Source organism: Lissotriton vulgaris, chromosome 9 (assembly GCF_964263255.1).
Source record: "Lissotriton vulgaris chromosome 9, aLisVul1.2, whole genome shotgun sequence".
NCBI lineage: Eukaryota > Metazoa > Chordata > Amphibia > Caudata > Salamandridae > Lissotriton > Lissotriton vulgaris.
Window position 1 is genome coordinate 549,324,134 of NC_141697.1, and position 17,679 is coordinate 549,341,812.

Here is a 17,679-nt window from a genome sequence, read left to right on the forward strand (position 1 = left end):
TGAAGCCTTGTATTTGCACCTGCAGAAGAGAGAACATTCAAACAAAGCAACTCTCACTTGAAAGTTAACCCGTTGCGTGTGTCACCCAACGGCCGTCGCGTGCACAACCCGGTAGTGCTGCGCATGTCCGTTGGCCAACGCGGCCCCGCCCACTCAATAGAACTCCTGCACCAAGGCAGAATTTGCACCGTGGTTAAAGAGTTATACATTGAAATTCAGAAGCTTAAGGCCTTTGGTTGTGCTACATTAACACAGCAGTGCACTCTGAAAATATCAATATATGTGCACGCAATTTCAAATTAATACATGTATGAAATATTAGGTGGGATAAATCATGTTCACATAACAATAGTGTGTTATATTTAAATCATTGGCATAATTGTGAGTAAGAGCTACATTTCTAATAAAATCTTCAACATTAATATGCACCCATTACATGACTCTGCTAAAGGTCATCATGGATCATTACAGTAATACATTAAAAATCCCCCAAGTTTATTAAAAGTTAAAGCACACGGACTACAAGAAGTATTGATTTGTATAAAAACAATGAAAACAGTAACTTGTGAGGGAGGAGCCCTTCTTCATTTTAGGGGCTCCCATTGGGTAGGGATGAAGTAGTGATTCAAGTACCCTGAACCCTTTTGACCAATTGTGTATAAAGAAACAATTCACCAACATTTATTAAATCCTGACTCACTTTGAAGAAGAATTTGAAAAGGTGCTTGAAGCTTACAGACCCAATTGGCCAGATGTGAACAAATTGTTGGGATTGATCGGGCCAAGTGAGGCAACAGAGATTGGTGGATAAGGCGCCATGGCAGAGTGCGGCCACTGGGAATGATGGAGAATTGATTGCAGAGAAGGATGTGTTGTATAATATAATCCCTGAGATATGTCTGGTAAAAACTGACTAATAAAGTTTCCAACTGTAAACACAATAGGGGAGATGCACCAGCGAATTATTTGGGCATGCTCAAGGATGCGTTTGAATGATACTCCAGTATAGCCCATCCAAAGGAGATCGCTCAGTAAGCTGTGGGTGCTGCCCTGGTGCAAAAATTGTTACAAAGTCTTTAAGAATCAACTGAGCACTGTATCTTTTTTAAGGCAATCTAAGACGGTAGAGTTCTTGACAGTCACAAATCGCTGTGTTCAGTCACAGGAAAGAAAGAAAGAATGCTGAATTAAAATTGATGTAGGCGAAATTGAAGGAGGAAGCCAAGGAGGTCAGGGAGGTGGGATAGCTAGAAGAGGAAACAGAAGCGGCAGAGTAGAGGCACTGGGTCAGGAAGTTCTTGTTTGCATGAGGTAAGATCTTGCACTGGAAGCAAGATTTTCCTAAAGCTGCTTTCAGTGTACCAAGACCTCTGGATCAACTTAGGTACTACAATAGAGTGCAGAAGCCCAACCACAAGTTTTAGGACAGCGAGAAAGGTTCTGACTGGAAAATGAATACATTAATACCAGTAGATCACAATAGCCCAATATCTGTTGAGTGCATCATAAGTGGTAAACGTACACTTGCCTTACTGATATGTGTACAAGTCACTTGACTCTCTTGGGCTTGTCCATAGCCTCTATTGGTATTTCCAGTCAATAAGTTACCTACTACAATAGAGGTCCTGTGTCCATTTCTCTGAGATATATTAGTGATAAACATTCTTCCTTTCTCAGACCCACTTCTCCGACTAACCTGTGAGATAGAGATATTCTCTGCAAACAACTAAATTGTGCTCTCTACACAAGATGGAGTGTTCTGGAACATATCTTTGAGACAAGAGAGTAAGATACTTGCCCTATTATGAGAAAGTTTAAATTGCTCAGAGGAAACAAGTCCTGTTGTCACGTCTGGTGATTTAACTAAAATGCTTTCACAGGTACTGTCCACATTGTGATCCACAGGGGCCAAATGTAGGGGGGCTGATCTCATTGATGGAGCTGTAAAGGTTAAGGTTGACCAACAAAAAAGTTATTTAGAATGCCTCGGTACCCTCTAAAACCGGAGGCAAGGAAAAGCATCCATCATGTACTAGCTGATCTGATTAAGCAAGGAGTTGTAGTAACTATTGTAAGTAGAAGTTACACCCCATTTCTCTTGATACATAAATTGGGCAAGACCAACATGTGCAGGTTCTTGCAGGACCATAGGACTACCAAGAATGTGGTTATCCCAAGCTTCCCTGTGGACCCTACACTTGTTGCCAAACTTTCCTGCATCCCAGCCAGTGCCTACTGATTCACCATGGTTAATTGTTGCTCTGCCTTCTTTCCCATTCCTATACAGGAGGAGGGTCAGTATCTCTTCTCGTTCAGAGGGTCTAAACTTACGTGGACCAGACTCCCACAAGCATTTACAAGGTCTCCGATAATATTCGCCCAGGGCCTAAAGAAAGATGTTGGTCTTCCTCCTGGGGCCTATGGTGATTGAGTATTTTCACTATTTAATGTTGGCATCTGTTGCTCTAGATCAATGCAAAGAAGACTCAATCTATCTTTGTTAGAAATGGGATCCCCGGCTGGCCAGGGCTGGCGCCAAAGTCAGTCAGAGACCACCACACCCAAGTCAGGGCAAGGGAGTTACACGCCAAGATAACCCCTGCTCACCCTCTAGGTAACGTGGCACAAGCAGCAAGGCTAAACTTGGAGGTGATGTGAGTTAAGTATTTGCGCACGCACCCCAGCAACAACACCCAAGGCCCACCACAAAGGAAACTCCACACAAGGTTAGATATAAAAATAGCCTTTGTATTATACCAAAACACATTAGATAAAAACACACACTTTACAATGTGCCAACAGGCACGGGCAGAATTTACAGGGGATATGTACAAGACAGGGCCACATGGACCACTGTCAGGAATCAGCACTTTTAGCACTTTTAGAACTTGGAATACAAATCACTGTAGCACAAAAGTAGAACATAAAGTACACAACCAGTAACTACTGGTAACCAGGACCTCACTAGCACCCCTGTACTAGAAGAACAGCCACCTAAGTATCACAATACCTGTAGGGGTTTAAACATATAACATATGATGCATAACATACATTCAGAGGTGTAAGGATAAGGCACATGACGCATAAAAACACATTCAGAGGTGCAGCACAGGAGAACACATGATGCCTAAAAACATTCAGAGGTGTAAGAGAGGAAAACACATGATGTATAAAAACATTCAGCGGTGTAGAACAAGGCACATGACGTATAAAAGCACATTCAGAGGTGCAAGCACAAGCAATTTCGCAAAACTCACAGAAGGCACAACCTGTGGCAGTCCCTAGGCCCTCTGGCCTTGTTGGGGCTAGGACGCCCTGTGTCCCAAATGTCAGGGGGGCCTAAACGTGGCAGCTGCCCACGAAGTGCTGGGCAGCTGTGTAAGACAAGGCTGTGCCAACGTGGGAGCCTTGCAGGCTCAAGAACAATGGTGGGGCGAACACGATGTGGGAGCCTCACAGGCTCTGCAGAAACAAAATGTCCCCCTGAGCCTCTCTGGGCTCTTAAAACAACAATGAGGACCTCAAGAGCCTCTCTGGGCTCTTCAAAACAACTGATGCCCCCACGAGCCTCTCAGGCTCGAAACGCCATGTGGGCTGTGAGCCTCTTGGGCTCGGGATACAAAATGCCCTCCTTGAGCCTCTCGGGGCTCTGCTCAAATGCCCTCTGCGTCGGAGTCCCCCCTCTGGGGACTCAGAGTGAACAAATTCCCCCGGAGCCCTCTCTGGGCTTTAAACAAGGAGGATGCCGCCTTGAGCCTCAAGGGCTCACAACCCCTCAGGCACTCGCAGTGGAGGGGAGGGGCGGGCACCAGCAATGTGCCCCGACTGCCCCCTCCCCTTTGCAGGCACTCACCGGGTTGCTGTGCAGCGGCGGTTCTCTCGAGAGCTCCCGCTCCTCGGGCGTCCTTCTTGGTCACACCCCGGGGCTCTCCCTAGCTCTTGGAGGCTCCGGGTGCCGGCGGTGCTCCTGTCCTCATGGCAGCACCTCTTCCTGGTCTCGCCGGCACGTCTCCTTCCGTCCGCGAGGCCCCGCCTACAACCAGGCGGGCCGCGGGCACTTCCGGGTCGCGCTGCTGAGGGCAGCCAGTAGCAGCGCGGCCCTGGGGACGTGGAGGCAGCACTTCCGGGTCGCACAAGGCAGCGGCCCGGCAACGATTTCAATGCCCTTGGGCTGCGGCGGTGATCTTCGAGGGGCAATGCCGGGTGGGCACCGGCTGGTCTAAAATCACAGCAAATCGAGGTGGGCACTCGATATTAGGGCGGCAATGTCCCTGGCAGGGTGGGCACCTGCCAGGGGACTTTAGAGTCGGCAAATAAGCGGGGTGAGCTCCTGCGCCGCAAATGGGCAAAACAGGGGGATCCCCACGCCTGGTAATCCCTCGAGGGCGGCAATTAAGCGGCCAAATGCCGGGTGGGCACCGGCAGAGAGATACAGCGCTCCCAAGCGCTATAAGTCAAATAAATATTTAACAACAAGGGGTGGTAATGGACAGAGTTTCTGAATTAAGCAGAATACTCTCACCCAGTCAAGAGATCAGGGCTTGATCCAACACCGTTTTTTAGCTCACTGCACCATCCCAGTTCAGAACCTGGCTATATGCAAATTAGTCTGTTCCTGTCCCAGTGCATGATGGGAACAGGGCAAACCAAACTACCAAGCCAATTCTTACACTGGGAAGGAAACAAGCTTCCGGGGACCGGTTTCATGCATTTCAGCCGTCGTCGGCCCGGCTTGCTTGAATCCTGATGGTGCAATGAGCAAGGGACGGCTGAAATGCCAGAAACCGGTCCCCGGTAGCTTGTCTCCTTTCTGGTGAAGAATTGGCTTGGTAGGTTAGTCTGCCCTGTTCCCATGATGCACTGGGCCAGGGACAGACTGATTTGCATATAGCCAGGTTCTGAGCTGGGATGGTGCAGTGAGATAAATAACGGTGATGGATCAAGCCCTGATCTTTGGACTGGGTTAAGAGTGGTCTGCTTAATTCAGACACTCTGTTCATCACCACCCCCTTTTCTGTATCGTTTTTGGCCACTATAGGTGTGGAAGGGTATACTCAGACATGAGTCCCTTTCTCACTGCACCATCAGGATTCAAGCAAGCCGGGCCGAAGACGGCTGAAATGCCAGAAACCGGTCCCCGGTAGCTTGTCTCCTTTCTGGTGAAGAATTGGCTTGGTAGTTTAGTCTGCCCTGTTCCCATGATGCACTGGACCAGGGACAGACTGATTTGCATATAGCCAGGTTCTGAGCTGGGATGGTGCAGTGAGATAAATAACGGTGATGGATCAAGCCCTGATCTTTGGACTGGGTAAGAGTGGTCTGCTTCATTCAGACACTCTGTTCATCACCACCCCCTTTTCTGTATCGTAAGTCAAATAAAAGCGCTTCCAGGCGCTGGAGGCTCCAAAAGTACAGCAAGAGCCCTTCAAGAAATGCAGCAGGCAGGGGGCCAGGCTGGGCCCAGAGCCAGCTCACTGGGTCTCCAGGCAGGGAGACAGTCCAAGTGGCGGTCCTCTGGCCCAGCAACGGCAGCAGCCCCCTCAGGCAGGATCCTGGCAGAGAACAGTTTGTGTGGGGACACAGCCCCTTCTTATACTAGTAAAACCTTTGTCTGTAGGTGCAGGGTGGGGGAGAAACCAGTCGCATCTGGTTTTGGAGCACCTTTGATGGGCTCATTCCCTCACTCTATTCACTGGCAGGGCTAGGGTCATTAGACGCACCACAGGGGGCGGAGCCAGCATTGTTTGGGGAAAACCCAGCCTCATTTAGTACACAGGTGCACTCCTCCCCTCACATCAGCATGCTAATCTCACCTCTCACCACTCACCACTGGGCAGACCCATCCAGAAATCCTGGAGCCTGGCATCCCAGCCAGCTCCAGCCAATCACACGCCAGGCATATTTTACACTAACATGCCAACTCCTAGAAGTGGCATTTCTACACAAGACACACATATGCCACATACATCATTGCGAAGCATTCAATCGCACGAGTTCGCACATACTAAACTAGAGAATGCACACCTCACGCATCAGGAACTACCAGGGACACAGACATTCCCCATGCATTCCTATGGGAGGGCAGGCCAACCTTACTCCATGCACTCCGAGTGCGCACGCACTTTCCACTGGGACACAGTGAAAGTGCGTAGAGCCCAAAAAAATCACCATCACCAGGTCACCATTGAAAGCAAAAAGTTCAGGGGTGAACCTGCCAGAAGGGCCAAGTCCAACAATCTTCTCATCGAATTGGCTCACAAACAACATAAGACTTCAAAGGAAAACTGAAAAACTATTGTTTTGCCTTCCCTGAGGAAGATATCTCGGTTATGAGTTTTTTGCAGCAATTGTAATTTATTTGCTGAAAGAGTTCACACCATTCATAAGTTGCTCCACCCTGTAACTGTTTCCCAGATATGCACTCTTTTCTAGAGACAGCCCTGGGCAGTAAAAAACACAATTCTCTTTGTGATATTTTGATTTGCTGCCAGTTATTTTGCGTTAACGGATCATTACCGCCCCCTCAAATGTGTGATTTCATAATGCGCACAGGCGATCTGCTTGGAGACCTTATGTGGTATGAATATTATCCTTAATAATGTAACATCTAACACTAAACAATAGTTTGATACCCAATGTAAAAGTCATTTCAGCTTCCCTGTACTTGGAACAGCCCCAGTTTCGCCCGACTCCAAATAACCTCTAACATTGAGCTCCGGGAAGGCATCTGACAGCACCAGGACACTCTTTAGTGCTAACCCCTACATGTTATTAAGTGCCTCCATTCTCCAAAGTCAATGTTCCACTCCCATCCACCCACAACAAAGGGATCAGGCTCTGGATGCCGGAGCCACCATGCTGCAGCCTTCTACCCTAGAAGAAGAGTTGCTGGACTGCCTTCTAATAAGAGAAATAATCTTAACCAGAGCAAAGAGATGGGCCTGTCTGAATGAACATTTGCCCAAAGATGTCCAAAGCAAAGGAGCGGCCCAGAATCCACAATGATCTTGCAGAGACAGTTGACTCAGAGTCACATTAATTACAATTGAGCATATATATACATATATATTAAAATCAACCAAGCAAAAGCTTTCTTATTTAATAAGCTGGGCTGCGCACAGGTGAGCTACTCCGAGGTAGCCTGAGAGCTGCAGTAACTCACCAGCTACTGGTTAGAGACCCCTGCACTCTTCCATACACTCACGCTCGAAGAGAGCACTTGCACAATACAGCCTTCTTCAAACTGCATACCTCTCTGCTTCATTTTGAACTGTTCCTTGCACCAGTATCTGCTTCCCGTGATAGACACCGCCAAAGATGGTTGTAATGTAAGGGAGAACCTGAAAAAGACGAAAACGAAAAGAGGAAGTCAGAAAGCTGAAACTTTAGCAGGACTGTGTGAGTGGTATAACTACGAGGTGCAACACGAGCTATGCAGTTTCCTAAATTCATTCTTTCAGTGAAGCTGTGGCATTTCTGCTCGGCACGACAACAACGCAGGTGGCCCAAAGAAAATCGAAAATGGAGGCAAGAAGGCATTGTGAGGAAGGTTGGAGCTGGAAGGAGGGAAAGGAGTGTTTGTTTGGGAGGACTACTACCAGGTGGGCTGTGACTGGAGGAAATGAGGTACTGGTAGAAGGACTAATCCCATGTGGGTTGTGACAAGAGGAAATGAGGTACTGGTAGAAGGCCTAATCCCATGTGGGATTGGACTAGCGGAAATGAGGTACTGGTAGGCTCCAAGTGTATCTGACCCTGAATAAAAGCGCAGAGTCTTGGACTAGCCAGAAGCAAGGTTAAACAGATTAAGAAGGGGCCCAAAAGCTACTTTGGCAAACAATGTTCATGCTAACGTCCACACTGCACAATGAGAGTAACCATAGCTAGAAATATTAAACCTTATTTTTTAAAGGTCCAAAATATCGCTGTCTCATGAAGTGCCCTACAAGTGAGTGCCCAGTTCCAAAAACTGGATGGCAAGCAGATAAACAAGCATTGGAAATGCAATAGGTCTCGCACCATTAGAGTTAGTGCTTTTAGAATTGTTTATGGGTTTTTTTGTAAATGTTTAGCATTTTTGTTTCCTGTAGCCAATGCTAAAGTATTACAAATAAAAAAAGCCATAAACATTTCTAAAAGCTCTAACTGAAATGGTCTGAGAACTATTGCACTGTGTGAGGGTGAGGGTGAGTGAGGGTGAGGGTGAGTGAGGGTGAGGGGTTGAGGGTGAGTGAGAGTGAGGGTGAGTGAGGGTGAGTGAGGGTGAGTGAGGGTGAGGGGTTGAGGTTGAGGGTGAGGTGTTGAGGGTGAGGTGTTGAGGGTGAGTGAGGGTGGGTGAGTGAGGGTGAGTGAGGTGTTGAGGGTGAGTGAGGGTGAGGGGTTTTGGGTGAGTGAGGGTGAGGGGTTTTGGGTGAGTGAGGGTGAGGGGTTTTGGGTGAGTGAGGGTGAGGGGGAGTAGTTGAGGGTGAGTGAGAGTGAGGGTGAGTGAGGGGTTGAGGGTGAGGGGTTGAGGGTGAGTGAGTGAGGGTGAGGGGTTGAGGGTGAGTGAGGGTGAGTGAGGGTGAGGGGTTGAGGGTGAGTGAGGATGAGTGAGAGTGAGGGTGAGTGAGGGGTTGAGGGTGAGGGGTTGAGGGTGAGGGGTTTAGGGTGAGTGAGGGGTTGAGGGTGAGGGGTTGAGGGTGAGTGAGGGTGAGGGGTTGAGGGGGAGGGGTCGAGGGGGAGGGGTTGAGGGTGAGTGAGGGTGAGGGGTTGAGGGTGAGTGAGTGAGGGTGAGGGGTTGAGGGTGGGTGAGTGAGTGAGGGTGAGGGGTTGAGGGTGAGTGAGGGTGAGGGGTTGAGGGTGAGTGAGGGTGAGTGAGGGTGAGTGAGGGTGGAATCGCCACGATTGCTTGCAAGTTGGATAAAGAGTGGATAAGCCACCATAGACTCGCTAGCTCGATGCGCATGCGCATCGACAGGCGAGACCTAAAAATGTCTGCGGCAGAAAAAATATCGCTCTGATAAATTGTGCTCAAGTGGTCAAAATGGCCATCACAATTCCTATGCCAAAAGACATACCAGCAGGTTTAATATTTCCTCAAACCTTTGTATGGCTAACTTATTTATTTAGGAAGTCTTAAAAGTTGTAAGCTACCTATTGGTTATTACAGAGCACTAATCGGATGTTCAGTATGACAGCCTTCAACGGGTGACATAGGTCTGCTCAATATCCAGCTTCTTGTTGGATCATGGGATGCTGCTCACGCGCTTAAGACTCCAGGAGATAACTTCCTATATAGGCTCAGGCAGTGTAAATGTGTAGCTAGTGTGACAATACCAATTTCTAAATTGCTACAACATTCACATTTTCCCATTCATAATGTCAAGCTCCATTGCCAGGACAGTTTCTAAGGCCTTCAGAATGCAAAGAATGATTGTTATTCAAATAAACACAATGCGCACCTAGGAGGTAAGCATCACTTTTTTGTGTTCGTATTCACTTTTAATAGTACGTAAAGTATCTATACAATGGCAAAATGCACATTGTGCCACTATATAAAGCATTGTTATAGAAGCCACACTGCCTCCCTACGTACAGCCGCATTGACATGTCGAAATCTCCATTGGTTCAGCCCCGCAGGGTTCCCCAAAGTTGGCCCTGGAGGGCCAGATCCATGCCAGGTTTTTAAAATAACTACATTTATCTAAATGGGGAAATGCTAAAAATATGGCATGGATCCGGTCCTCCAGGACAAACTTTGGAGAACCCTGGTCTAGTGCATAAAGCACTGTTCTCTTAAAGAGTCCATGATATTCTGGTATCTCAAGCACCTCTGCCAAAACGAATTTGCATTATACCTACCTACCCACACACAGACACACCCCCTCTCCCCCCGCGCTCCACTAGCTACCCTACAACCTACCCCTCCCTGTACTCCCAAAGCCTGCAGGCAGAGGATGGAGAAAGTACTAGGGCAGGGGTCTCCAACCAGTAGCTTGAGAGCTACTGTAGCTCTCCAGCTACATCAGAGTATCTCACCTGTGTGCAGCCCAACTTTTAAAATTAGAAAGCTTCAGCTTGGTTAAATTATTATATGCAACGGTAATAATATCAGTAGCTCTCAATGCGTTTCATTGAACAGAAGTAGCTCTCAGTACAGAAAAAGTTGGAGACCCCTGTCCTAGGGGCTGGCAGCTCGGGTCTAGGGCTGGGCTGCTCTTGCTCCGAGAAGCAGAGCTCCTCTTGGCAGCTTGTTGCAGGTGCTCTGTGTTCCACTGCTGTGGGTAGCTGACAACCACTCTAGCAACACTCCCTTCCTTAATGGCAGAGGTTATTTATGTCATTCTTCTGCAGCGAGGCCAAGTGTGCTACCCACTCCCAGCTGTCAAAGGAAAACAGTTTTTAAAGCAAGGGGTGTGCAAAACTCACATCATTTCCTTTTGTTTATTATGCAAATGTTGGGAGAAATTATGCAAAATGCAAATCTGGCATTTAGATCTAGAGTTTAACTAGAAATTCATATGTGCTTTTTGGATGAGGACACATTTTGAGATAAAAAAATTAGCACAAAAACACAAGTGCCGCTCTCATGCTGTTCATTCGCATTGCTCCTGTGCTTCAGAGTTAGGATTTTTCCTGCCCGGGAAATGAAATTATTTCGTTTGGCATATTGGCATAAATTCAGGAATTCACATTACATGCATATTGTGGAATGCCACAAAATACGAATATTATACAGTTGTAATGAAAAATTTGCCAGCCCCACTTTTAAGGTTTATGCCAGTGTGTATGTACATGCACTGTAGTTTGTTTCACATATGCTTTACCCTTCAGAGGACGAAAAAACTCCTTATAAGTGTCCTGCTGTTCATACTGCTGGCTCTCTGTAGTCACTATGATGTCCACCAACCACTACAAGTACCAAGTGGGTGGGTGCCTAGCCACACCTATCCATTACCTTAAAGTGGGTACAGGCAATGACTCCTGGGCGATCTGCATTGACATATTTGCTCCCGCCTACTGCCCATTTCTACATGGATCCAGAACCATTTCCAAACCCCAAACCATGGCAGATGCTAGGTTAGCCTACTAGAATGTCTCACCTTCAAAACAGCCATGACAGTGAGACAAGTAGCATTATAGAGTTTGGACGTGGGGAGGGAAGGCTCCATGAACCTCAAACCTACTCTTAAGGACTGAGGGACTGGGTAGGTCCTGAGGACACGATGGGGCACTGAATTGGCAAACCAGGGAACAAAGAGATAAAGAAAGAATGGTACCACCCATATATGCCATGAATTTGTCACATCAATTTTGCTTAGGCAGGAAATTCTCCAGAATATACTTAAATAAACAATATGGAAATTTGAGGCTCACCAGCAGAGTATGTATAGTAAAGTTGTTGCCACTTTATATCTCCAAGATGCTCATCATAATGTTATGATAAAATCAAGTTGACAACATATGAAATTAGCAATCACATTTGCTGTACCATTCAGTGATTTTCTGGATGAATTATGCTTTCTGTGAACACGCAAACTCTGCTTACAGATTCCAAGATTGAACACGTTTTACTTAGCTAGCATTTGGTGAGGGCTTTTTCATTGGTGGCATAGATCCTGCTAAGGTAGGGACAAAAACCTGTCCTTCATACATTGGAGGACTAAAACTGCACACAAAGAAATGCCAGGCCCACAAACGATAAGGCTAATTTCTGGGACGGTCGAGTCATAGACCGGTGTGCAATTTTGGATTTAATCAAAACCTCATTTTAGGCAGGAATTTAAAATTATGGGCCCTCACACCCCTCGGACTGAAGATTGCCCATGACAACATTGCAGAAACCTAGAATTGTTCTTGCTCTCACTTTAAGAACCAGTTATTAGATAATTATGCCGATTATGCTGGGCCTGTCCAGTCTTTGATACGGTCCAGCATAATGTTCTGATGGACAGTTTGTCAGCATGGGGCATTCCAGGCAAAGCTCATGATCGCCTTAGATCTTTTTTGTTGGACAGATCGCAAACAGTGGCACTGGGTAATTTTAATTCCAAACTTTCTCGCTGCCATGTGGAGTACCCCAGGGGTCCTCCCTTAGCCCCACACTTTTTAGTGTGCATGTCTCCTCACTGGCTACCCATATCAGGTCATTTGGTTTCAGCCTGACTTCGTATGCTGACACGCAAATTGTGGTGTCTTTACGGCCTGGTCAGACACAAGAATTGAGGACAGGTTCCATGATTGCATGGCAGCAATCGGGAGCACAAAATTGCCTGAAATTGAATTCTGGCAAGACCAAGGTCATCCTGTTCGGTAATGATGCTAACTTTTGGACCCCAAGATGGTGGCCAGATGGCATGGGGACACTTCCGACTCCTGTCAGGAAGGTGAAGAACCTAGGAGTCATTATCAACGAAAAACAAATTGGGGGACCAAATTAATGCTGTGGCATCTTCCGTTTATTTTTTGATTTGAATGATTTAGAAAATACTGCCCTTTCTGCCTACTACAAACTGTCAGCGGTCTGTAGTCACTGCTTGTTAGATTTGGGGGTTTCTAGTTGGCACAGGTAGGTACTTGTGACAAATAGGGACCCTTGCCTCTAGTTAGGATAAGGGGATTACACTCCTAAAATAAGGCCTGCTCACCCCCTTGGTAGCTTGGCACGAGCATACAGGCTTATCTCAGAGGCAGTGTGTTAAGCATTTGTGACCACATACAGTAACTCAGTGACAACACTACAGATGGACACCACACAAGGTTTTATATAAAAAATGAGTAGACATTATATAGATTTTCCACAAGACCATAAAATGACAAAAATACACAATACTGTTACTTTAAGATGTTAGATTTAGCTTAGTTCAGTTCAGTTCTTGAAATGCAACACTTTGCGTCAATGTACCTTAGGTTGCATTGCACTTCCACGACAAGCAATGTTGCAGCGAGGGAAATGCGGCAAAGTTCAGGTGCAAAGAAATAAAGCTGTGAAGATCTTCCAGATGCGGCACACTTCTCTGGGGATGCGAGAAGTTCTCTGTTCGATGCGTAGACTGCAGCGGCGACACCCTTGTTCCGCGATGCGACGGCAGCAGCTCCAGGGCCAACACTCTTCTCCCACGATGCGTGAAGCTTCCGCGCGATGCGTCAACTACAGCCGCGACATCTACGATGCAATGGCAGCAGCTCCGAAGGCGCGCTTCTCGGGGATGCGAGGTGCTCTTCAATGCGGTGCAGTACGACAGTTCCAGCTGGAACACACTCCTTCGGAGTTGTGACGGCAGCAGCAGCGATGGCGACGCGCTTCCTCTTCCTTGCAGCACGCTTCTCTCGATGCGGTTAAGTGAGACAGCTCCAGCGGCAACACCCTCCTTCGGAGTTGCGACGGCAGGCACAGCGACATCGACACGCTACTTCGATGAGACGCGCTTCCAGCTCCTTGCGGCTCGCAGTCCCTAAGAAGGCCCAAAACAGCAGCAGGCACTTTCAAAGAACTCTGGGGAGCTGGGGAGCTGGGGGTTGAAGTCTGTTGTCCCTGAGACAACAATAGGAGGCAAGCTTCTTTTCCAAGCCCTTGGAGATACCTTCACAAGTTGAAAGCAAAGTACACAAAGTTCCTTTCTCCTTCCTTTGGCAGTAAGGCAACCACTGCAGGCCAATGCCCCAAGCAGCACTTCAGCTTGGGAATAGTCTCTCCTCAGTTTCTTCAGGTTCCTCTTCCTCCGTAAAGGTTTCTTCTTGTAGTCCAAAAGTGATTTAATTTCATGGGATTAGGGTCCCAATTTTTATACCTCAAAATCCTTTGTTCTCTCAGGGGAGAGGGGCCTTTGCCCAGTCCAAACCAGTTCTGAAGCACTCTTTTGACCAGACTTCTCCTTTCTTTTCACAGTGCTGGGCTGAAACATCACACTCCCCACAGGAGGTGGAGCCAGCATTGCGGAAGGCAAGTACAGTCCTGGATCACTTTGTTGACAGGACTCCTTCTCTTCTTTCAGGGTGAAGGGCAGAGAAATCAGCCGCTCCTCAGGGGGTGGAACCATCATTGTGGAAGGCAGGCACACCCCTATTCAAGTTTAAGGTGCAACTCCTCCCTCCCAGCTAGATGCCGATCTCTCTAATCACCACCGGGCTGACTCATCCGGTCTCTTGGAACCCCCCAGCCCTGTCACTTACAAAACCAGACAAAGGAATACACAACCTAGCAGAGGCGGCTTGAAAGGTTAGACAAGCAAATACTTACTTTCTAAAAGTGGTATTTGCAAACATAGAATGTTAAAACCAACTTTACTAAAAGATGATTTTATCATTCTGAGTCCAGGCATACTTAACTCGAATTTCTACCATGTTCTCTGAGACAGTTAGGATTATAAACATGTAATAATCTAATAGCCCATTCTGGCCTATGGAGAATAGTAGCCTTGCAATAGTGAAAAATGAAAATGGCTGTAATTCACTATTAGGACATGCCACACACATCAGGGTTTTTTCTACCATATGCACCCTGCCCTTGGGAGTACCATAGGGGTGACAGATATGAAAAAAGGGAAGGTTTAGGGACTGGCAAGTGGGTGCACTTGCCCAGTCAGCATGACAGTACCAGACTGCACGCAGGCTCTGCAATGGCAGACCTGAGACACGTTTTACAAGGCTGCTTCTGTGTGTGGCACAACCAGTGCTGCAAGCCCACCAGCAGCATTTGGATTTACTCGCCCTGGGCACACTCAGTGCCCTGTACTAGGGTCTGACAAGTAAACCAAACATCCAATCATGGCATCACTAATCCGCTCATCAATTTACAACAGGGAGCACTCGCACTGTGGCACTGCACAGCAGTGCCCAAAGCATCTAACACCAGCAAAAATACATGAGGCAACAGCAAAAATGGGAGTGAGACCTACGCCAATGGTACCAGGTATAACACTGCTCTTATTATGTCCTGACTCAACTACTGCAACAGCCTGTATTTAAATATGCAGGAACGTTTTGCAAACAAATTGCAACTGCTACAAAATGCAGCTGCTAGGCTGATTACGGGCACTCCCAAATACACCCCATCTCTAAGGAATTGAGAAAACTGCACTGATTGCCAGTCAAGAATCAAGTTCTTTTCAAAACTCTTAGCACCGCGTTTAAGGGACTTCGCGGAATAGGCCCAGATATCCTGGAACGGAAATTGTAGTGGTATATACCCAGAAAAACCCTGCGCTCCGGAGGAGCAAAGCTGGTGACTGTGCAACACGTCAAAAAATCGACATGGGGAGGGAGAAGCTTTATGGTATGCGCAGCTAAAGCTTGGAATGAGTTTCCCCCTAGTTTGAGAAAGCCCCCGGACCTACTTACCTTCCGGAGAGGTTTGAAAACTGGCTTTTTACTCGCTAATCCTGGTCTCCTGTTTATGTTCTCAGAGAATTAGTGGTTCAGCGCCAGGACACCTCCGAGTAATTGTTGCGCTTTATAAATAGTGATAACATATAACATAAAATAATGACGTAACTTTAGGAATTTGGCATCAGAAAGTGATATCAATAAAGGAACCATTCCACGGATAAAAGCTGCCATGGCTCTAGAATGCCTATGTTTAACTGCAAAATCTGCCCACATGCTTCAATATTGTGGGAGGACTCCAGGGACCAGGGGCAAGACAGTGACAGAAGGTTAGAATCCTAAGGCTAGATAGTTAAATAACTCCAGAATTCCTCCTCAGGATTGTGACAAAATGGTCCATGATGCAGCCTTTCTGGTCTTGCAAAACAGTGCGCTTGCGTGTTGCCGCGAGGGTTATTGTAAACAATAAGAGTCTGGGAGCCGGCCCATTACTTACCATTTACTGGCTTGATTGGCATTCTTCTTACTTGCCTAAATGCCCACCATGTGCCTCATGTCACTTTTTTATTTCTTCGGAGCATGGACCAGGTACTAATGATTTCATTTCTTTCTGACGCGAGATCTGACGATTGGATGAACGGCTGACGTGATCCACGCACGCCGCCGTTGTGCTTCCTGCCACGCTGATGGCCCCGCCCACGAAGCAATGCTGACCGAGATGCCGGCGCTCCGCTCGGCTGCAGTTTAATGGTTGTCGATTAAACCCTCTACTTTCTCCGCTACGCAGCCGAGCGGCGATTCCAAGCTGCCGCGATCCGAGATCAATCTGCAGGAGCTGACGGGCAACGGGACGGCCGGATGGGGAGACGGAACAGGACGTCTGAGCAAGCTCGAGGAGGTATCGAGGGGCTGCCCGCACCTTGGTTTCCCGTTTTTTTTTTCTCTCTCTACACTCCCTCAGCAGCAGCGTGAGTCAAATTTTGAATGCATCGTACAGTCTGCGGAGCACCTACCTGCCTTAGCTCACCTTTATTCCTTAACCCTGATGCCTGGTTTCTTACACCGTGAGCACGTGCCTTGTCGTGAACTTCCTGGCTATACTGCCTGTCCTAGTTCTGCAAGCGCGGTTCGGTGGGGTGTTTCTCTGGTGCTGGAATGGTCCCCTCTGCCGCCGCTTATACAGTCATCAAGCGGCCGCCGAGTGGGGGGACCGCAGTGTCCAGAAGGCTCGGGGTTTTTACACCTGCCCTCCACCACGTCAAAAAGGAAAAAAAAACTCTGCCTCTGCAAAAGCGATATCTTTAGGTGACCTATACTATCTGTGACCGTTACACCTCCTGGGTATCCATAAGGCATTTACAGAGACGTTGCAGGCATTATTAGCAAGATAGGTGCCTAATAAAAATAGTAATAATCACACAGCTGATACCCAGTCATGTCGGCAAGAAACAAGGGCAAGCAGGCCAAGCTGGAACAGGTAAAGGAACTGCTGAAATCTATAAATAAAACCCCGCCTGTGGTCAAAGGGGAGAGAAAAAATAGACGAAAAATCCAGCAAAAGAGCGCCCTGAGACAGAAGGACGCAGAGATGCAACCAGGCAGAAATAAATATAACGTTCTGAGAGAACAGGGTGAGGAAGATGGAGAGGTCAATGAAGATGACCAGGAGGAGGGCAAGTGAGAGGGAGACGAAGATGCTGAAAATCAGTCCCTTCCTGACCTCTCAATAGTATCGAGCTCCGCAGTCGCTGTTACTCAGAAAGGCGCCGGGAAAGGTGAGAAAGGTGAGGTGAATATGGAGAGGAACAACAAAGGAGCTAAGATGGGCCAGGTGGATACAGTGGCAACCAAAACATCCTCAGCCCATGGGACTGGGAACCAACTAAAGCAGTACCCCCTTTTTTCAAAACCCCTCCTCCAACAGGGGCAACAGGGGCAACTGTCGAGCACTACCATGCGGGGGGTGGGGGGGGGACGAATCAGGAGGGGAAAAGTGGTATGCTGGTGCAAGAGGACCTAAGTGCTGGAGGGGTGTCAACTAGCTCCATTACGCCTGAGTTACCAGAGAAAGCACTATCGGCAGGGGCAGTTCAGGAGGACTTTGAGGAGGTAATTTCTGCGGCTCCTATGGTACCTATAGCATCGGCTCCGGACAATAACCCAAGCCATAAGTATACCATGGAATCTCCTAGCCAAGAGCTAAGCCTACAAACATCTCAGACACCTCAGGCATCTCAAGAGGACGGGTTATTTTTCCTTCCAAACACTACAAAAACAAATTCCATCGAAATATTGCTTGGAACCATTCTCCAGGAGTTAAGAGATTTTAAACATTCCCATGCCCAGGAGATCTCACAACTGCACAGTAGGCTCACG

The 17,679-nt window shown here is 47.6% G+C and overlaps 1 protein-coding gene across 1 annotated transcript in view; it reads right to left on the bottom strand.

Moving 5' to 3' along the window:
* Positions 1-17,679, bottom strand: part of LGALS12 (galectin 12) — a 262,129-nt gene that overhangs the window by 181,060 nt on the left and 63,390 nt on the right. The window contains exon 2 of the mRNA XM_086938060.1: positions 7,252-7,340. Coding sequence (XP_086794186.1) covers positions 7,252-7,340 — 89 coding nt within the window. The remainder of the gene's footprint in view (positions 1-7,251; positions 7,341-17,679) is intronic.